Source organism: Panthera leo, chromosome A2 (genome assembly GCF_018350215.1).
Source record: "Panthera leo isolate Ple1 chromosome A2, P.leo_Ple1_pat1.1, whole genome shotgun sequence".
Taxonomy (NCBI): domain Eukaryota; kingdom Metazoa; phylum Chordata; class Mammalia; order Carnivora; family Felidae; genus Panthera; species Panthera leo.
Window position 1 is genome coordinate 85,335,750 of NC_056680.1, and position 23,690 is coordinate 85,359,439.

The following is a 23,690-nucleotide window of genomic DNA, read 5'->3' on the forward strand; positions in this document are numbered from 1 at the left end:
CTCACATGAAGAGAAAAATGAATTTAGGCAAATTATTCTAACTGATATTCAATCTCATGAAAATGCCTACTGTTTTGTACTTCCAAAGTACTTTACAGTTTATTATCTCATTGACAACAACCTTCAGGGAATAAAATGAGGAGTCGGTGTTCATATTTTTCAGATTTGATGATAAAGGCTGAGAACATTTAGAAGATCCAATCAGTATCTCACAGCTACTAGGGAGATCTAAGTCTGAGGTACAAGTCTTGTTATATAAAAATCCAATTAAGTAAAAGTAACATATATTCTATTTCCATTCATAGTAAGATAATGAACAATATAAAAGGCTATTTTGACCTTTACTTTAACAGACACTCATCGGGATGAGCCACTCTACATTACCCAGGCCTGTTTCAAAATGGTAAGAGCTAAAATCAGAGAAAAAACGATGGTTTAATAAGAAATTTTTAAAATCACTTCACTTAGAAATAGTCTTTACACTCAGAAAAAAGCGTTAAATGTGTTGAAAACATGTCAGCATCAACCGAAATATGTTAGGTTGCTTTTAAGTTATAATATTGTCTTGGGGCACCTGGGTGGCTCAGTGAGTTAAGCTTTTGAGTCTTGATTTTGGCTCACATCATGATATCTTGAGTCCCGTATCAGGCTCTGTTGACAGCCTGGATTGTCTTTCTGTCCCTCCTCCCCCACCCCCCCCCACCCCCCCCCCCCCCCCGGCTCCACACAGGCTTGTGGACGTGCATGCGCACATGCTCTCTCTCTCTCTCAAAATAAATAAATAAACATTTTTAAAAAATAGTGTCTTAATGTGCTTGATAACAGAGACTTGGTTCTATTATACAATTAATATTTAAAAAACGTCATTCAGGCTTTAAAAAAAGAAAAGGAGGAATTCTGCCAGTTGTGACAACACATATGAACCTGGAGGACATTAAACTAAGTGAAATAAGGCAGACACAGAAAGACCAGTACTAGATGATACTCTTACATGAGGAATCGAAAAGAGTAAAGCTGTAGAAGGAGAGCAGAATGGTGGTTGCCAGGGGCTGGGGCAAGTGGCAAAGGGGAGGTATTAAAAGTTTCAGTTATTTAAAATGAATAAATCCTAGAGATCTTCTGTACAGCATAACATCTATAGTTAAAAATACTATGTTATACACTTAAAAATTTGCCAACTCTCTTATCACAAAAACTGTAATAATAAATAAGGGGGGGGAACTTCTGGAGATGATGGATAGGTTTATAATATTGATTACAGTGACGATATCAGAGGTGTATACTTATCTCCAGACTCATCAAGATGTACCCATTGTGTGTGTATGGCTTTTTGTATGCCAACAGATAATAAAAAAGAAAATAAAAAGAACTTAGGAACAGAGTCACAAAAGTTTCAGTTAGGTCAAGTATATTTCATAGTAGGCAACAAAACGATTTTAAATAACCTCCTCTAACGGGGTGCCTGGGTAGCTTAGTCGGTTGAGCCATCCGGCTTTGGCTCAGGTCATGATCTCATGGTTTGTGAGTTTGAGCCCCACATTGGGCTCTGCGCTGACAGCTCAGAGCCTGGAGCCTGTTTCGGATTTTGTGTCTCCCTTTTTGCTCCTACCCCACTCGTGCTCTGTCTCTCTCCCTCTCTCTCTCAAAAATAAACATTAAAAAATTAAAAAAAAAATAACCTCCTCTAACAGGTAAATGAATTCAATCCATCAGTCACTGAGTGAACCAACTTGTCTGGCAAACTTTGCTTGAAACCAAGTGCTGCAAGGGATCTGGGGATTGCTTCCACAACTATTATTATAGGGGGAAATCACAAGGATTCAGCTAAATATTCAAAAATATTTTCCAAGGTAAAGCAAACAGATGTCAACACATTTAAAAATGTTTGAATAGGGGTAAGAAAAAATTAAAGCTATTATCCTGGATTACATTTAAAATGAAAGAATGTAGAGGTGCTTAGGTGACTCAGTGGGTTGAGTGACTGACTTTGCCTCAGGTCATGATCTCCCAGTCTGTGAGTTCAAGCCCCGTGTCAGGCTCTGTGCTGACAGCTCAGAGCCCAGAGCCTGCTTCAGATTCTGCGTCTCCCTTTCTCTCCGCCCCTTGCCCGCTCACACTCTGTCTCTCGCTCTCTCAAAAATAAATATTTAAAAAATTTTTTTAAACTTGAAAAAAATAATAAAATGAAAGAATGTAGAAGATAATTAGTAAAGTTAAAGGTTAGCCACTACTACAAAAAGAGCCATCTTTGAAAAGTGCTCATAACACAACATATTTTTCCCTCTTCCTCCTCTGGATCCTAGGTTTTCTCTCTCCTTTCTTATGCATTCTCTCTCTCCGCCCCCCCCCCCCCCCCCCCCCCCCCCCCCCCCGCCAGTTCCCTTTCCTATTTCTCTTAGCTTTGTCTCTTTTTTCCTTCTCAGTATCATCAATTTTCCTCTGGTACCAGGCTCTTGGTTTTCCATTATTACGCTCATTTTCTCTCTTTTCCCACCTTTCTCTCCATTGCTCATATATGGAATTTTGTAATGAGGCAATACATTTTAAAAGCTATACGATAAATGTGTTCTTATTTTTATGTATTACTGAATAGGTCATCAGGTATCTCACTACTGTATTTCAAAATAATACTTAAAATGTTTTGTAAGAACTGTTATAACTTTAAGGTTTATTATACCAGGCTTAGTATGCTTATGAGTAGTGCTGCTTTATTTTTATGATCTTATATACTAAAATTTCTAATCTACTGATGCATGATATTTAATGTATGAGTAATTAACTCAAGAGCATTAGGACGGGTTGTATTACACTGAACATTTCTGCAACAAGACAATTCTATTCTAACAACCTGTGGGGTAATACTACATAGATATTAATATCATTTTATTAACTCATGATTTTCTTCAACTTTGAAAAAAGAACAAGGACTCTCCTCGTCCATTGGGTTTCTACAAAAGAAATAACTATCACCGAGCTTACCATCTGCCATTTTCATTCGTGCAGAAGTTCTATGTCTACCACATAATTTGAGTGCTATTCAGTCTGAAGATGCCTACATACTTTTATTCGTTGTTATTGCCACACAAAGCTAGAGATTAGCTCATTTCTATTTCACACCCTTCTCACTGTGGTAACTTTTATTATGAATAATTCTATTTGTTAAAGATATTTAGAAAACTCAAGTCTCAAGAAGAAGTCCTCTATATACTGCAATTGTTTGAAGCCAAATTATCTAGTATGTATTCCATGACAGGCCATGACGTTGAGATAGACAATGCATTTTGTGCTTCTCAGCTTGTTCTAAACAGCAAAGTTAAAAATACCAACAGACATTTCATTTAAAGTCTTTTCGGGGCGCCTGGGTGGCTCAGTCGGTTGGGCGACCGACTTCGGCTCAGGTCATGATCTCGCAGTCCGTGAGTTCGAGTCCCGCATCGGGCTCTGTGCTGACAGCTCAGAGCCTGGAGCCTGTTTCAGATTCTGTGTCTCCCTCTCTCTCTGACCCTCCCCCGTTCATGCTCTGTCTCTCTCTGTCTCAAAAATAAATAAACGTAAAAAAAAAAAAAAAAAAAAAAATTAAATAAAGTCTTTTCAATAGGTTCCCAAGATCTATACTAGTCATCAACTTTTCCTTTTTGTTAAAGGTTTATTTCTCCTCACCGGCCTTTGTAAGAATAAAGGATATTAAAAAAAGTTTATTCATTTTAATGTGTAAACTATATTGATCTTCACTGAATATATGTCATCACTAAGACACCTTCAAAAGTAATCCAACTTGACACTTAGAGTAGTTCTATTTTCTTTGAAATTTCATTTTCTTTCCTGTCATACTCATTTTAACAAATCCATACTCACTTATTATAGCAAAGCATCAACATTTCTCATATAAAAACACAAACTTGAGGGGTGCCTGGGTGGCTCAATGGTTTGAGCGTCCGACTTCAGCTCAGGTCACGATCTCATGGTTTGTGAGTTCGAGCCCCACACTGGGCTTGCTGTTGTCAGCCTGTCAGCACAGAGCCCGCTCTGGATCCTCTGTCTCCCCCTCTCTCTGCCCCTCTCCCTGTTCGTGCTCTCACACCCACACACACTCTCTCTCTCTAAAAAACAAATGAAACACTAAACAAAAGAAAACAAAACACAGACTTGAAATCTGGAAAGAAATATTTCATTAGTTTCTAAAAATTCTATTCCATTCTCTCATGGAATTCAACACCCTGCCCATGCTGAGGGATGGACCCGAATCCCAGAATTATTACAGGATTCATGATAACCTCTTGTTCCAGGTCCACAGACCCTGCTCATGGTGTCACTGCAGCCTGGTCTGAGGCCGGGTACCAACCACTCCAGCTCTTCCTAAGGTGTTGTGGTTTAGGGTGGTTTGGGTAGATACAGAGCCATGCAAGGAAGAACACTCTTTCCTTATAAAAGTAGGGTGGTATCTTTTTCTTACAATACTGTTAAAGGTAACAGAGTGTTCTCAAGAAATATTAAGTCTGGTGCTTACAATTTTATTTGATGTCTCCTGAGTCATTGAGCACTTACCTGGATAATAACGGGCCAGGCCTGTGGCACTGCCAAACACCTGCCACAACAACGAAGGATCTTCTTCTCGATTTTTTTTGAAAACTTCATCTAAGGCACTTGTCCAGTTGAGTTCATTTAGCACGATTGTTGCTAAGAGAAACAAAGAAAAAGTCATATCTATAATAATTGAGTCTGTCTTCATTTATTTGCAAAATAATGCTACATATTTTCATCACTTTACCTCTAAAAGTACTCTAATCCAGTGGCTACCAACAAGTTTAGACATGGAATGATTTCCTGCAACAAACTTTTGTATGACGGAGGCCATATTGACATTTGGGGCTTGGTAATTCTTTGCTGGGGGAGCTATTCTGTGCTTTGCCTGGTGTTTAGCAGCACCTATGACCTCTACCCAGTAGATGCCAGTATCACCCAGCCCACACCCCCAGTGGTGATAAGCAACAGGCTTCCAGACACTGTCAGAACAGAATACAAACAAAACTGCTCCCTGTTGAGAACCACTGTGATGTATAAAGCAGGCCAGAGCAGCTCTCCTGGAAGAGAAGGGGTGGGAGGCATTCCTCCCCTGGAAGCAGCTCTGAAGAAATCTACACAACACATAAGGGCACAGTTTGATCGCCACCCTCCCCTCAATTCTTGATGAATCTCCATAATAAACGAACATAATTTGATCTGTTACTAAAATTGAAAAGAAAAGATGTTGGTCATTTAGCATAGTTTATTAACTGTATTTATACCATAGCAACAAACGTATAGATTCTGACAAAGAAAAACATTCATTCAGGGACTTGACAATACATCAGTGTTAGAAATAGGGAGTACCTGATGCTTTACTACTACCTGTATGAACAATAATTCTTTTTTTCTGGTTACTTCAATTAAATATCAGAGGATGTTGCTAATAAGGGCCAGGCCATAGATCTTGATTCTTACTTATAACTACGGACTGATCTTGGATAGGTATTAAAAACATATGCCATTTGGGGTGCCTGGGTGGCTCCCCAGTCGGTTAAGCATCCGACTTCGGCTCAGGTCATGATCTCATGGTTCATGAGTTCGAGTCCCGCATTGGGCTCTGTGCTGACAGCTCAGAACCTGGAGCCTGCTTCGGATTCTGAGTCTCCCTCTCTCTCTGCCCCTCCCCTGCTCACACGCTATCTCTCTCTCTCAAAAATAAATAAAGACTAAAAAAAAACTTTTAAAACATATGCCACTCATATAATGAAAGATAATTATAATGTGAGATTTAGCATATAACTTATAATTATGGGCCTCCATGATCATAGTATCTCATGTCTAACATATTAAACATGTAATTAGCTTTGAATATTACGTTCCCTTTACAGAAAAAGATGACATACATCATCTCATATCCCCCTCCCCCTCCTTTATGTGTAAAATATGTACCACGGCCCTAGCAGATCAGGAGACTGCACCACCGTGCACTTGAGAATCTATAGCCAAGCCTAAACAATGGAAATGAGTTTGGGATAAGGACTGGAGATAATGCTTAACTCTTATTCTTCCCTGTGACCACAGCAAATAAAGGAAGCAAATGCAGTCACGGTTAAATCATGCCTGGTATTTTGTAAAGGTAAAAGAAAAAAAAAAAGCTTCTATTTAGAAAGATGCACAGCATCTGTGTTTATATTTTAAAGTTTATCATTTACAAAAAAAAAAAAAAAAAAACGAAAACAAGGGTATTGTGAAATTGTTCTGGGACCAGCATCCTAATGCATTTCTCATTATTGAGAACTAACAAGATTTCCATCTTTATGGATGTGATTACTTGCAGTAAGATCAGTTGTGTGTGTGAATATTCATGAGCTGGGTCTGATCCATAGTGCATGTGAGATACTGGTGAATTCATATTCAAAAGCATGATCCAATGAACATTAAGTGGCCTGTTATATAAAAATTTATATTCACATAGATAACCTGAACTAATACTATTCATGAATATTTATAGTTATATACAAAACAGCACAGAAAAAGAGGAACATTTTACTTTTCTTTAAACATTCATGAGTTTTACAGTAATATTCTACTGAACAAATAATCATGTTTATTTATGATCCAGATACACTTCATTAATTGCCAATCTATTCTAACTTATCTCTTCAATTTCCTTGACTCTTTAATTCCCATTAAGCAAGTGATATCTAATTATTATTTTTAATAAAGTTTTATTTTTTTTTAAGGCTGCTAATTTTTTTCTTAGTTTTATTTGACAACAACTACTAAGTACCAGGCTTTGATATGCTGATTGTGAATTACACTTCTATGTATTTACAGGAAAATTCAAGCTCTGAAATATTCTTATTATGGTATAGGTCTTAAGATTTGTTGTTTATATACCTGAAAATTCTTTTTCAGGTAAGATATTACTGAGGCAGATTTCTAAATATTTTTCTCAAAACTTGTGCATTTGCAAATAAGCTAAGTACAGCAAAACTGTATAATAGGTGTTCGAACTGATTTTAAATTTCATCCATATGACAGAAATGGTACTGTATACCTATCACATGTGCAAGGTTTTATACCAGTTAAAGATACAGATGCTTCCATTTGCCCTTGTACATTTATAAAGATTTTTGAGTGCAATCATTATTCTATTACTCATTAACTATACTTGAACGACCACAGCAAGAAACCAAAATTCAAAGGATCTGTCATGGGATTGAAAAGTTAGTGCAACCTCTTTAGATTAAGAGTTTGGCTATAGCTGTCTATCAAAATTCACTTGGTCTTTAATCCAACAGTTCTACTTCAAGGGATTTTTATACTGTGGAGAGAGTATGGATCTCTAGTCTTTAATCAGAAAACGTTAGAGAGACACTCGTTCAATTATAGTGTTCAAATGCCTCAAAACACCAAAATCACAAAGTAAATCAACTGTTGCACTAGGAATTAATTTTTTTAACTATATTGAACATGTTAAAATGTAAAAAAAAAAAAATATGTAAACCATCAAAGCAAACAAAAAAGTATGAATGGTATTTTAGATCTTTCTTGGTTATTTGGCTACATTTTTCTGATTCACAGTATTACATTTGACTAAGAAACATATCTTATTTTGGTTTCCTAGTGATCTGCTTAAACTTGTAAAATTCAACAGCTTCTCCAGAATTACTAAGGTGTCTAACATCTCTCCATTTCTACACTATTGGCGTAATTCAGGATAAACAATACTGAAATAACTGGGTAATCTGCAGATGATAGAATGAAACTAATGCAGGATATTGGCCATGCTAAAACAAGTTTATGTCACCTCCTGAATCTTTTATCTTCTCCCTGCTACCTCCATTATAATTACATACACAATGTTTTTTTCTTTCTCTTATTTAAATTTATAAGTAGATGTTATTTAGGAAGATGTTTTTAAATAATTCTTCTGGCTACCACTGGGTAGAAAGCCTAGTGCAATCAACAACATAAAAGTTACTATTCGATTTTTCATTTCACATTATCAAAATCTAAACCTTCCATGATGAAGAAAAAAATGAGTCCGAATTCTTCAGAATATCATTTTCAGCAAGTAATACTGTTTAATAAGAATATGAAAGTGTACTGTTCATTCTCAGAAAGACTCAATACTCAAAAAGTAACTGTGGTATTCTGACTCACTAAAATTCAACAGACTTTCAGTTTCGGTTTGTGAGTATATATTACAAAGACGTTTAAAAGCAATTACTTTTCTGTAGGTCATGATCTTTATTTGAATGTCCAGGGCAAGAAATAAAAATGCAAAGACTTTTATTTTAATTGCAGAAATACAGACATGAATTGGCAGCCAAAAAAAAAAAAAAAAGTTTCATATAAGAATTTCATAACAAATTATCTTTTTAAAAGAACTCCAAATATTTCTTAGCCAAACATAACTTCATCCTCCTTCCAAGGAACTTAACTAAGTGTCTTATGGCTGCTTGAAGAGTAAAATCAGTCCTCATTCTAAGTCTGTTTTTCAGAAATGAAGATTTTTATCTTTTAGAATATTAGATTTTGCAAAAAAATAAGTCTTTTATAATGTGCAAGGCTAAGCTGTTAGAAGCAGTGAATGCTGGAAAAGCAAACCTTGACTCAGGGGCCTCTACTCTGAAAGGTAAGACAGAATTTCCCTGCTAATTGAATCAGAACGCTGAGAATACACATCTCTGTTCTTCTTATACTTAGTTTTCAAAACATGGCCTTGGGGTTCAGCAATTCTCTCTTGTAGAATATCCTATTGTTCAATCTGGCTTCTCGGCGGAACAAAGAAAACTCTAATTTCTAACAGCACAACAGAAGTACCTTACATTTCCTGCTAATTCTTCCAAGATACACGAGGTAAATCTACATCTTATTTATGACATGGATTACAGAGTCATTGACAAGTTCTGAATGCCATTTTCCTCTGCCAATTTCAACCCACAAAGTGTTGCACTATTGCTCCCTTTTCAATTTGAGTACATTTTCTTGATTTACTCAGGGTTCAGGGCCTCACTGTGCTTGGAAGGCACTACGTGACTATTGGAAAACCTTAAGGTTATTTACAATGCCCATAAATGTCAACCACATCTTCCAAATGAAGCAGAGAGAAGCTATCAAAATAAAAACATAACAGTTATGATTTATTCCAAATATAAAATAATTTTGGTAAGTCTGTAGCAAAAATGTGTTTTATATAACACACGATAGTTCTGACAAGTCTTTGATAAGACCTGTAGCTATCAAAGCAGTGAAACAAACTAGATACTAAAATTATTTTTAATAGTGCTTGATATGTTACAGTTAAATAAGTTAAACTAGAGAATTGGCCAAAATGTTTAATATACTATTTCCATTTAATAAAACTGATCTATTATAGCCTGGCATTTAGATAAAATTGGCATTTTTATTTAAACTACTGCCAAGTGAATAATATTTATTAAGCCTTTACTGCGTGACAGCAGGTGTGTTAACCATTTTCTATGCACCATGTCATTTAACTTTTAAAATGACACCTTGAGTGAGATACTAATATTATTTTCTTTTTAAATGACAAAAAGAAAAAAGAAAAACCCAGAAAAGGTATTAAATCTGACAAAAAAATACAGTGAGAGCTGTAAAGACAGCATTCCATTGTGTTAGATTCTAAAATTTATGGTTTCTGAGCAATTGATTTCTAAGCTTTCATTATATGTGGAGCTCTGATTATCTACAATTTCAAATGCGGAACAAATTAAAAAAACAACTATGCCTCTGTAGCACAGTATTTCTCAATCCAGAGTGATACTCCTCCCCAAGGAATATTCAGTTACGCTTTAGACATTTTGATTGTTGTGACATGTGGGAGGCTACCAGCAGGCAGTAGGGAGAGGCCAGGGAGGCTGCTTATTTCCTACCACACACAAGATAACCCCAGCACAAAGAACTACCCAGCCCGAAATGACACCACCACCCAGGGTTAGAAATCTTGCTCAAGTACAACTATAAACACAACACATTCAATGCACTATGTAAAAAGCAATATTCACGATGAACGGTGTCAACAAAAAGCCAAAACAAAATGTCTTCGAAGTTGAGAGGTAAGGTAATTTAAAAATAGTATTTCATGATATCAAGTTAATACTTTGGGCTACATTTTGAGACCCTTTGAGTTGGACAAGTTTTCATTTTAGTCTCAGAAATTCTAAGTAACGTCTGATTCTCACACTTTAAGAAGTGAGGATTTTAAAGTTACCTTTTAATGCCATTAAATATCATCCTTTCCCACCTCCTGTGTTTATACATTCACAGCCAATTACAGTTTTGCTTTGTTTTTCTCTTAATGATTCAACACTTACTATGTGATTCTAAACTCACTGTATCTCTGTCACATTTGTTCATTTTATCCTGTAGTGCATAAAGTAGTCATTACAAGTTATATTTAATAGATGAGCTGAGCCGGTGTCACTAATTTTATTCATCAACTTCATCTCTAAAAAGAAAAATGTTAATAAGAAACCCACTGATCCAATTAAGCACACACACAAAAAGAATCCACTTTAAGGACTAGACAGGGTGCATAAATATTAAAATGAATGAATCTTTTCAGTGGATTGGGCTAATGGAATCTCATCTAATCCCAGTGTAAATGAAAGATTAATAAGGTACAGGGAGATTGGAAGACCAAATCTCCTCTCTCTAAGCACGTCTCAGGCACCACAATCCATCTCCCACTGTGGATGGGTCAACAGAAGGCTCTATGGCACACGTAGACCCTGATGAAGAGATAAGCCTTACTCCGAACACCATGTGTTTGGTACAAATATTAAAAGGCCCTTGTCCTTGTCAGTTCTCTAACGCCCCTATTACTGAGATTTCTGGCCGTGCTCCCTCTCTTTAGTTTCCCATAGATTGAGCACGTGGCTAATGCCCAGAACACAGTTGGAGTCCTTTAATGAAATCTGCACATTGTGGCGGGCCTAGATGGAGCTCAGAAAAATCCACCTGATCATTAGACAAAATAAGAATAATGCAAGGAAAATGGAAGACCCTAGGATCTAATGTCATGTTTATTAATTGAAGGATTTTAATGTCACTTTCAATAAAACAGTGATTACTTGTAAGATTTTTCTTGCAAGCACCCAGGGATTTCGCTGAAGAAATATCCTAAGTAGAGGAAACAAGGTAAATACTTTGTTTCATCATTCAAGCATTTTAATTTTTTTTTCTAATATTATCGAAACCAAATAAACCATTAGTATCTTTGGTAGCCAAGAGCCTGTATCGCTGGCACAACATGCTACTTATAACTAATCATTTAGCCCCTTATGCTTCTGTTGTTTTCATCTAAAACAACAACAACAACAACAACAACAACAACAACAAAACAACACACAAATGCAGTAAGGATCCTTAGATAATCTGCAGGATTGATGTGATTGTCAATTAAATTTATGAGTAAAAGGCAATCAGTCAAAAACGGCTAAGATTACAATCCTCTCCTTAGCTGTTTAAAACCTTCTATGGTGTGGGGCGCCTGGGAGGCTCAGTCATTTAAGTGTCTGACTTTGGCTCAGGTCATGACCTCACAGTTTGTGGGTTGGAGCCCCGCATTGGGGTCTGTGCTGACAGCCTACTTCAGATTCTGTGTCTCCCTCTCCCTGCCCCTCCCTGCTTGCGCTCTCTCTCAAAAATAAACAAACATCAACAAAAATAAAAACACACAACTTGTATGGTGCATATGTCTTTTAGCTGCTTTGCACAGATGAAAGCTTTCTTTTACAGCTCAGCTTATTATTTTAGTCTTATCAGTTATTTTCTTTTATTTGAACAGCAACATTTCTTTTACATACAGCAATTAGACTGTAATTCAGTTGATTCCATAATGAAGCCACCTTCCTTCTAATTTATTAAGAAACTCTCGAATGATGAGATACTCTTCATTTGAATCATTTGGTTGAAATATTTTAATTTTAATTTTGGAAACACTGCATTAATTTGTAAATAGAAACCAGGGACTTCAGAGTAATTACCTGAAGAAGACATTCCAATTGCTTTCATTGATATTACTTCACCAAAGGTGTTTTTATCAAAAATTAAACTATTTGTAATTTAAATTGCAAAAAAAAAAAAAAAGTTAAATATTTGTTTCTATATATTAGTATTATCTTTCAGGAAGCACAGAGCCTGTTAAATTTTGAACACATGAAAATAACTAAAAACGCTCTAAACATCTTTTATTTCAACTTTTAAAAGTGAAACAAAGTATGGGAGTTTTACAAAAAATAAAAATAAACCGAGGCCATTCAAGTGGAGTTGGAAGCCATGTGAGAATTAAAATGCAATTTAGAGCAAATCTACAAGACCTCACACTGAGTTTTTTTTTTATTTTTTTAATGCATATAATAGATTATGTTCCTGGTGGTACCCTTTCCTTTGAAACTCCCATTTATGAATCGAGTATACAAATGAAGGTAGTGTAGGCACAGGCTATTCCTGCTGACTGCCTTCCCACTCATAGGCCTGATGTTGTGATGCCAGAAGAAACTACCTGACCTTGGGAAAGTGTTTCCCCGTCTTGCAAACCTCATCTTCCTCACGTGTACAATGTGGATAATCAGCGCATCTGCCTCATGGAGCTGTGTTGAAGATTACATGCACTTAGAACACTGTTTGTCACCTAGTAACTGCACAATAAATATTACCAGCCCTTATCATTAGTATTATCTTATTTAGCTCTTAATATCCAGCATGCAAAAGATATTTTTTAAGAACTATCTTGATGGAACAATTCTGATGGAGCTGTAAGATGCTAGATAAGGAATTAAAACCTGGTATTTTCCCCTTTCCTAAAGGCACGTTTTCTCTTACCTCGACCCCAAATGAATGGCCAAAGACACTACTTCACTTTCCTGTTGTAAAGTCTCATGAAGAAACCAGTGTGTTAACTTTTCCAAAACCACTGGCATTATTAGAAGAGAATACAAACTGAAAAAAAAAAAAAACATAAATCTAATGATATAATTCAGTGTACCATGTGATTTTGGTGAGGAGGTAATTTTTACAATGGGATATTCCCAGTGGTCCCGAAATCAAACCACATTGGTGAATGCAGCGCTGAATATAGCCCAGACACACTAGAATTCTGGTAGAATAAAATATGAAAGACCTAATATACGCACCAGAGGCAAAAATGCACATGTATGTATGGAGTTATGAATACACAGTTCTGTTAAAGCTGAAAGGAAACTCCGGCTGAGAATTACAGACCAAATGAGACATGGGAATTCCGTGGCCTTTGCTCTGAGACTGTCTAACTGCATACACAATTTAATGTCTACCATGTAAATCTGGACTGCTGAATTCACTAAGAAGGATCAAAAAGTATCGAAGCTGAAATAACAAGATACGGTTGAAGAAGAAGGATAACAAGGTTCCTAGGGAATAGGGTGATACCGTCAATGAGGCACATGCTGCCTGGTACCTCAGGGTTTGGGTCAACCAGTTTTAGAACAAAGAAGCTGCCTGGTGATTTTAAGGTGGAAAGATCAGATGCACTGAAACGTAGTAAGCAGTACTGGCTGGCTATAATGGAGAAGAGAAATCCCTTGGTTTAAACACCATGCACTGCTTCACAGTGAAAATAAAACAAAACGAAACATATCTAAGACACTAAGCTAGATTGTTACTTACACAGTTGTGAATGAAATCTAAGATCATTTTTAAGACATGAGATTAACACCCTTGGGTCTGTGGTTGCTCATGAATAGAGAATTGTGCCTATGCGCATACATACAGAGCATGTAGTACATATTTTGCTATTTATACAAACAGACATTTATGAAATACATCAACTGCCAGCTTTCAAGATGCTTACAACATACTGAGCATGATTGCTTCAGATTTTAATGTACGTGATATACTTATTGACACATGAAATTCATAGTTATCAGCCCTGGCTGCTGTGTTACTCAGCAAACAATTTAATAATAAATAATTATTGGGGCACCTGGGTGGCTCAGTCGGTTAAGCGGCCGACTTCAGCTCAGGTCATGATCTCGCAGTCCGGGAGTTCGAGCCCCGCATCCGGCTCTGTGCTGACAGCTCAGAGCCTGGAGCCTGTTTCAGTTTCTGTGTCTCCTCTCTGACCCTCCCCCATTCATGCTCTGTCTCTCTCTGTCTCTCAAAAATAAATAAATGTTAAAAAAAATTTAAAAATAAATAAATAAATAATTATTTTTCTATCTTAATAAGTCATGTGTTTTAAGTTTTCATTTATAGCTTAATATCCCACAAGGGTTTAAATTTATTGAAGTCCAGTTGGGGAAGAACCACAAGTTATTCTGACATAGCTATGAAATATAAACGATTCAACACCTAATCAAAACAAATAATTTGCACATAAACTATTAGAAATGACTTACAGGTTTTTAAGCTGGTAAATGGAATTTGAAGATAGTAAATGACCAGGTCTTGTTGGTGCTAGCTCTTAGGTATTTCGTAACTTCTCTGACTCTATGACTATACCCACTTAGGACTTTAGCAATAGCTTTCAAATAGTCTCCCTGCTTCAAATTTTAGCTCACTTTAACCCATTCTTCCCACTGTTGCCACGGTGTTCTACTTGGCAAATGCCCACCCTAATGAAAAGTCTTCAGCTGTTCTCCATAAAAGCTGGTCTTAGATGGTCTTCTTCCCAGCCGCCCGACTTCCCCTTTGATTGCTTTTGTATGTGCCATAAGCCCAAGCTATAATGAGAGTTGCTCCTTTCTCAGAGGAAACAGTGCCGATGCCTCCCTCCCATGTTACTGCACATACTGTCTTCTCTCTCAGGACTTTATCTACCATGGCCACTCATCAACCTTCTTCCTTTTCTCTTAACACAGAGAGCATCACCTTCTCTTTATTGATTTTCCCACCCCACCTCCTTCTCATTTAGCAGAATGTGTATCTCCCCACTCTTCTATAGCTTTTTCTATAGACCTCTATCACATGCTTCCCACGTTTCACTATCTTTGTTTATTTTCATGCCTATTATACTGTCCATTACTAGGGTAGACTGTACGTTATTTATTTTTCCTCCAATACCTAGAATACAGTGGTCCCAATAGGATGGGACCATTTTGTGTTTAATGCACATTTACAGTTTTGCAGGTAGAGGCTGGAGAAAACCACACCTAGAATATCTAGGGTTGTTAGGAAAATGAAAATGATGCTATGTTTAATGCATAATAGGCATTCAGGGACCAGTAATGACTAACATGTTTACTCAAAAATAGTTAGAAATAAATGAAACCGTAAACAAATATGTGTGATTCTCATGTGTTAGGTCACCTTTTTAAGTTAGAGGTAATTTTCAGTAAAGGGTAAAACAATTTCAGTTCATCCTTCATTAGGCTACATTCTGAGCAGGTACAAATGATCCAATGATTCCTTTTTTTCCCTTTAACCCCAAGTGGTAGGTGAATGGTATCATCATCTGAACTGGAGGAGTCCAATCATTCTGGTCCTCTTTTTGGCTTCACTTCAAGTTCTGTAATCGATCAACTGCTTTTAACATAGATGATTTGAAGAGCCAATATCACACCATAGCCCAGTTTTTAGGAAGCCCTTTAAATCAACCAATATTTCTAAGAAGGTTTCTATTAAGTATCTACCAATTTTTCTGCTCCATTTCTTAATCACCTGATTTTCTATCAAACATATACCTAACAAACACTTAGTGAAATCCTATTCTGCGTCAGGCACTAAGTGAAGCTCATGGGTAGAAGCTGGCAAATTTTCTTCCTGAAGGACCAGATAGGAAATATTTTTAGGTCTATGACCTACACGGTCTCTGTCACAACTACTCACATTCAAACTGTGGGAAAAAGCAATCAGAGCCAACACATTAACAAATGGATGTGACTGTGTTCCAATAAAACTTAATTTAAATGGCTAAAATTAAAAAAAGATAAGAAATAACAAGTTTTGAAGAAGATGTGGAGGAAAGGAAGCATTGTATCCGTTGATAGGAATGTTAAATTGCTATAGGGACTACAGAAAACAATAGGAGACCCCTCAAAAAATTAAAAACAGAAGTCCATATGATCCAATAATTCCACTTTTGGATATTTACCTTAAAAAATTAGTAACACTAATTCAAAAAGATACATGCACTCATGTTTATTGCAGCATTACTTATAGTAGCCAAGATATGGAAAAAACCTAAGTGTCCACCAGTAGACAAATGGATAAATAAGATGTGGTACACACACACACACAAACACACACACACACACACACACACATAATAGAGTATTATACAGTTATAAAAAAAAAAGGATGCAATCTTGTCACTGGAGACAACATGGATGGACCTAAAGGATATTATGCTAAATGAATTAATTCAGACTGAGAAGGACAAATACCCTATGATTTCACTCCAAAATAGTACCTAAAAATAAATCAATAAACAAAAAACGTAATCAGACTTATAAATACAGAGAACAAACCAATGGCTCCCAGAAGGGAGGGAGAGGGGGACTCGGAAAATTGGATGAAGGGCAGAGGGAGATACAAGCTCCCAATTATGGAATGAATAAGTCACGGGAATAAAAAAACACAGCATGATGAATACAGTCAATGAAATTATAACAGTGAGGTATGGAAGAGATGGACGCTACACTAGAGTGAACCTAACGATGTATAAACTGGTCAAATCATTATGTTGTACACCTGAAACTAATTTAATATTGCGTGTCAACTAGACTCAAATAAAAATAGAAAAATAGATGTAACTTTATTTACAAAAATAAGTAGTAGGGCAGTGGGTTATAGTTAGCCAACACTTTCTTCAGAGCTACAGGGTCATCCAGTCAGGCCTTCTAACATCCTAGGGGAAGTGACACACAGTAAACCTGAATAAGTAATAACCTATCAGTGTTGTTTAGTGCTCTTTAAATAATTAAAACGGGGATGTCATAGAGACGGAGTAGGTGGCTACTTTACATCAGGCTTTGAGTAATATTCGGTCTGAAGAAATATTTTAAGCTGAGACATGAAAGACAAAGAACTCTCCATAAAGCATTCTATGAAAACAATAGATACTAATGATACTGACAAGTTGGAAATTCAGATGGCAATAGAATGGCTTTATGATCTAGTACGATGTTTCAAGGAGAAAAACTCACAGTTTCCTGTAACACTAAAATATCCAAACAATTACATAAGGCACAAAGGAATATATGACAGATTAAAAATTATTTGGGCACTTTTATTGTAATAAATGAAATCCTAGAGAGGGGCAGGTCTAATTCCAGCACTGTATTCAATCATTCAAAAAACATTTATTAATAAACCTTGACTAGGCTCTTGGAATTAAAATAAAAAAAATTGTGAAAATTCTTCTCCAGTTGCTCTAAATCTGATAGAGAAGACAGAGAGATAAATCAAAGCATCTTAGATCAAATTTTGCTTCTGCATCACAGACTCTAGCAACAGCCAACTTGCCTATGAAGCTAAGTATATGTTTAGAGACTCAGAGGAGGGTGTGGTGGTCACTCAAGAGTTCCTGGAGCAGGTGGCACACAGATTTTTTTTTTTTTTTCTATTTGTTTTGAGAGAGAGAGACAGAGGACGAGCAGGGCAGGGGCAGATAGAGGGGAAGACACAGAATCTGAAGCAGGATCCAGGCCATGAGCTGTCAGCACAGAGCCCGACACAGGGCTAAAACCCATGAACTGTGAGATCATGACCTGTTGCTTAAACGACTGAGCCACCCAGGCACCCCAAGTGGCACACAAGATTTAAAAGAGGAATGGAGAGGTGGTAGGAAGGCTGGGTGGCTGATTCAGGGAATACCCTGTGAAGGACACAGAAGTCTTGTCTGTTTTTGTTTTTGTTTTATTTTCTTTTTTAAAAAGGCATTCCAGGCAGTGGATGTTATTCAAAATGGTTGAATGAAAGAGGCATGTGGGACAACAGTGGCAGGAATAGGATTAGGGACACACTGCTAGGATGATCCAGAACACTAACAACAAAATATATTTATTCTGAGAATTATAGAGACCTATAAGCTGAAGTGCAAAATAAACATATTGGCACTTAATACTTCCCTCAGAAGCTATTATGAAGACTGTGCATTGGAAGCAAGACAGATGAAAATGGAGAAGATAAGATAGAAAGCTAGTATCATCAAGCCAGTGAGGAGTAACAATAGACTAAAGCAAAAAATGAAAATAAAAATAAATAAAAACAAAAAGTGGTGGACCTGGGGAATTGTAAGGAGATTTAAAAGATGATTAGGAGAAATAATCTGCAGATCAAAGTGACATGATGGGAAAAGGGTAAAAAGGAGTCCTGGCTTTCTGTCTTGGGCCCAAATATCACTATTTACAAAGATATGAATATTAAGTCAGGGGGTATATTTGGGGACAAGCATGATGCATTCAATTTTAAGCATAATGGGGGGCAGTGCCTGTGAGATACCATTAAAAAGGGTTATTCAGGAGGCAAATAGAGAAATGAATCTGTACCTTAGCTATGATATCTACATGGAAGAATCAGATTGGGGAGTCACTGTTTCAATAACAATGAGACCATCAGTTTGAATGAAGTTAGTTATTGACATCAAGAAGCTCTATTGGTCCTTAAGTATCAAAGAAGCTTTACTTCGCAAAGAGAGACTCCCAAAAGGAAACAACGTGGACCTAACTCTGATAAACAAGAACATCTTTCCCCATTAAAATAATCAGTGGGCAGAAGGCTTTATTCTCTCTTGTTTTCATTTACCAAAAAAGCAAAATGTGCCTTTCAAGTATGATTTTCACATCTGCATTAAATAAATGCACCAAATACAAATTCGATGTATCAATGAATGCCTCACAGTCCATCAAGAGATAATGTAAAGATACTGAAACCAATAAAAACCTATTATCTTCTAACCCAGTTTTTTTTTTAAATGTTGCTTTTAAAAATAGTTATTCACTTAAATCAAGTACGCAGGGATACAATGCCTGCACCTCTTGTATGTATAACACTTCAACTAAGACTCGCTGTGCACTGGGAGAAGAAGCAATTTCCCTTCTGTCTCCCTTAGAATGATGAGGTAATCTATTGTGCCTTTACACTTACTGAGCCTCAGGAGACTGAGGCTTGATGATTACACGGGCTTGTACGACCATCAAGTTCTACCACAGGAGTCGTACATGTATTATAAAGACGCTTCAAATTGCCGAACATGCTCTTCTCACCATCACTGTGTGGCTCTCTTCCGCAATTCACTCACAACCTTTGACTTCCAGAAATGATGTAAATCTGCATCAGCTGTGAATGCATGAACGCCAACCACCCTTATTCCTCAGAAGGCAAGAGTGGCGGGATTTAATTACTTAGAAACATATTACATTTTTGTTCCAAAAAAGCCAAATTTCAATCAACCTTTCAGTAAAACTTCCTATCAGGAGGTAACAAACGGATCAATACTTTTTAAATTTCCATTTCATAAAACCCAAAATTAGGCGCAGGTTAAGAAGTAATAAACTCCATTTGATCTTAAACACACAGTTACCATTCTGATATAGACACTGATGGCTTACTGAAATGTATTTTCTATGATATTAATCTTATTCATGTTTTTTAAAAGAAGCCTGTACTTTCTTGTCACTTTGTGTTCCATATCAAACTGATGGAAGCCAGAATCTTTTATATTATTTGTCAGTTTCTCTGGCCTTCCAAATCAATCTGAAGCAAAGGCTTTTCATTTCTTTGATTCAACTGAAATTCTCTTATATTTATTCTATTAAAGTATCAATCTCCCACTTTCTTCCCCTTTTATCTGCTATTCCTAAATGTGACAATGTCAACAATTTGTGTTTAAAAACAAAAGCTTGTGCATAAAAAAATACACAAAGATTAATGGAACAGAAGAGGGAGCCCAGCAATAAACTCAAGCATATATGGTCAATTAATTTATGGTAAAGGAGGTAAAATTTTACAGTGGGGAATGAATCGCTCTTAAGCAAATACTATTGGAAATACTAGATAGCTATATGCAAAAAGAATAAAACAACCAGTATCTTACACAATACACAAAAACTAACTCAAAATATGAATTAAAGACCTGAATGTAAAATTTCAATTAATGAAACTCCTAAAAGAATACACAGGCGGTGAGCTGCTTGATATTGGTCTCAGCAACAATTTTTTGGATCTGACTCCAAAGGCAAGAGCAACAAAAGCAGAAACAAACAGGACTACATCAAACTAAAAAGCTTCTGAACCGTGAAGGAAATCATCAATTTACTGAATGCAAGAACTTATTTGAAAATCATATTTGAAAATAATATCCAAACACTTAAAGAACTCATACCACCCAATAACATCAGAAAGAAAGAAAGAAAGAAAGAAAGAAAGAAAGAAAGAAAGAAAGAATCAATCCAGTTAAAATGCAGAAGACCTAAATAGCCATTTTTCCAAACAAGACATGCAGATGGCCAACAGAGCCATGAAAAGATGCTCAACATCGCTACTCATCAGGGAAATTCAAATCAAAACCACAATAAGGTATCACCTCACACTAATCAGAATGTCAAGTATCAAAAAGACAATAAATAAATGTTAGTGAGAAAAGATAGAAACTATTTAACACCCTATGAGTAAAATATACCTCAATCCCCAGATATGTATTGTTAATTCTACGCATTCCGTTAGAATTGGCTTATGGTAGCAAAATATTTTGTTTATCATTGTATGTTTAGTAAACTCAACTGAACTTCAAAGACTGAAACCTGCAGAACTCTGGAATATATCATTTATTACATAAAAGGAGACTGCAAATTAAAAGCAATGTTCTTCTGTTAAGTTTCTCAGGATCCACATAAGAGTGAAAACATATGGTATCTGTCTTTCTCTGTATCACTTATTTCACTTAGCATAACACTCTCCAGTTCCATCCACATTGCTACAAAAGGCCATATTTCATTCTTTCTCATTGCCAAATAGTATTCCATTGTGTAAATAAACCACAAGACCATGGGGTAGGGGAAGGAAAAAAAAAAAAAAAAAAAAAAAAGAGAGGGAGGAAGCCAAACCATAAGAGACTCTTAAAAACTGAGAATAAACTGAGGGTTGATGGGGGATGGGTGGGAGGGGAAAGTGGGTGATGGGCATTGAGGAGGGCATCTGTTGGGATGAGCACTGGGTGTCGTGTGGAAACCAATGTGACAATAAATTTCATATTGAAAATAAATAAAACAACGTTCTTCACATAGAGGGAGACAAACCATGAGAGACTCTTCAATACAGAGGAAAAAATTGAGGGTTGCTGGTGGGGTGCTAGGTGTGGGGAAGTGCTGAAGGGGTGAGGGGCATTAAGAAGGACACTGGCTGAGATGAGCACTGGGTGTTACATGTAAGTGATGAATCACTAAATTCTATTCCTGAAGAAATTACATAATTTGAAAAGAAAAAAAAAACAAAAAAAAAAACAATGTTCTTCAAAGAAAATGTACTTTCAAAGTTTCAGCTCACAATCTACTCATTAAAATACTAAAACCTATCTCGAAATTTGTTGAAGTTCATGTTCACAAGCTACTCACAATACTGTAATAACTTTGACCAAAGAGCTATAAAAAGAAACTAATCGATGAATTCTTAGTTCACTGATATTAGAATAATTCTACAATTGATTGTTTTCTTAAATATTAAAACAGTGATTTCTTTTAACTCAAAAAATGATTGAAAAAGAGGATGTGTATATGTGCTCAATACCATGTTGAAAACTTCTATTGGTGATGGTATTTCCATTAGATTAAGGTTAAAATAATATATACCTGTTTTCCTAGGAAAATGAGGGCTGCTGATATAGCAGGATAGTTTTCTTGAGCTTATTTATTTTGAGAGAGAGTGAAAGAGAGAGAGGGAGACAGGCACCCTGTGCATGAGTGGGGGAGGGACAGAGAGTTAGGGAGAGAGAATCCCAAACAGGCACCATGCTGTCAGAGCACTTGATCTAACCAACTGTGAGATCATGACTTGAGCCGAAAACAAGAACCAGAAATTTAAGTGATGGAGCCATCCAGGCGCCCCAAGATAGATTTTGTTTTAACAAATCATCTAACAATGATCTACTTATTTTATGTGCTCTCTTTTCATTCTCTTAACAGTCCTTTGAGGTAAGTACTATGATATGCTTTATAATATTCTCACAAATGCCAAGTTTATTATATTTGTGTTTAAAGATGGCTTATTTGAACATTCACTAGACTATTGTCCTTTTCCTCTCATAATTTTAAACATTTCCTACCTCTTAATTTTTTCTTTTTGCTATCATCTTCCATCTCTGTCAAAGGCCCATACTCCACCACTAGAGGATTTCTTCCTCAATTTTTCTACTTTGGAAATCTTTCAAAATTTTTCATGAGAATAAATACTAGACAATAAATTTAGACTTATATGATTTTAACAGTAGGACTTGGTTTATAAAACAGACTGTAATAGAGTAAAATACAAGTGAGTATGAGCAGTGACTTCACTACAATTGAAATAAATAGCATTCTGCAATAAGATGATTATATACCTAATACCTGAATGGTCTTAAAATTATAGAGGGCTGTCATTCAATTTTATTAATTAGATACTTGACAAAAGCTTCTATTTCTCAAACATTTTTAAAGATCCTTATCCTGAATAATATTTTAAGTTGATGACAAACATTTTGGCCCTTTCAGGAATTATTTTTCAAACAGCTATAAATCCTTTAGAAATAAGTGTGATGGAAAAATTTGGCTGTTTTTTAATATGGTAATTGTATTTTATTCCCTAGACTAGAAAACTTGAATTCAAGCTAAATACAAAAAGGAATTTTAAGATCCAAATACCAGAAATAACTAATATATATGCAAAATTATTGCATAAAAGTTGTTTACATTTAGAAAGAAAGGAGAAAACGTTTTTATAGAAGAAAGATGTTATTTTAAATTTGAGAATACAAAAACTTCAAATAATAAATGACAAAAACACAGAGAATAAAAGATTTCTTCCATTAACCTTTCTATTAGAAATGGAAAAAGGTGGCGTACATGTACTAAAAAATTATTTAAACACTAGATTTTCTTGTCATTTGTTTCTTCGCTTTAGGGTGGAGCGGATAAGAAAAAAAAAGTCAAAAAATTAGATGATTCTGGAAAGGGGTTGTTCTTCTATGGGTCAAGTATGCCCTCTGATTTACAAAACATAAAAATTCAATAGACAAGTCATTTCAAGTATTAAAGATACAAAATTAGCTTCTTTCATAATAAAGCCTTCCTGTGTAAATCTTTGTGTAAATCTCCTGGCGGGGGGGGGGGGGGGGGGGGGGCGGGGGAAGGTCATAAGTCCTATATCCCCCCTGACCTAATCACTGCTGTTAATTTCCAAACGATAGGCAGTGATTATAAACAAAGTAGAGAAACAAATGGTCTTCATAGGCTGAAAGGGTAGTAATGAAATATTTCTTCAGTTGTGTTCCAGACTGGGAGAATATGTGACAAAGGACCCCAAGTGTCCATGGGAGCTAATAAGGAACTTCTCAGTTTCCAGTTACTATGATTCACAAGAAACAGAATAAAAACAACTCGTACACGGGAATAAACCAAATAGCAAGAACTTTGCTACTTCCTTTACAATGCTATATACCTTAAGGAATATTTTTCTAAAAGTTTCATATATTATTCATT

The 23,690-nt window shown here is 36.0% G+C and overlaps 1 protein-coding gene across 5 annotated transcripts in view; it reads right to left on the reverse strand.

The window, feature by feature from the left end:
* The window catches only part of CACNA2D1 (calcium voltage-gated channel auxiliary subunit alpha2delta 1), a 495,461-nt gene that overhangs the window by 139,187 nt on the left and 332,584 nt on the right, over nt 1-23,690 (reverse strand). For all 5 annotated transcript variants that reach the window (XR_006196625.1, XM_042916580.1, XM_042916568.1 and 2 more), the window contains exon 7: nt 4,546-4,677. Coding sequence is in view for 4 of the 5 variants with exons in the window: in XM_042916580.1 (XP_042772514.1) it covers nt 4,546-4,677 (132 nt within the window). In the remaining variant the exon portion in view is untranslated. The remainder of the gene's footprint in view (nt 1-4,545; nt 4,678-23,690) is intronic.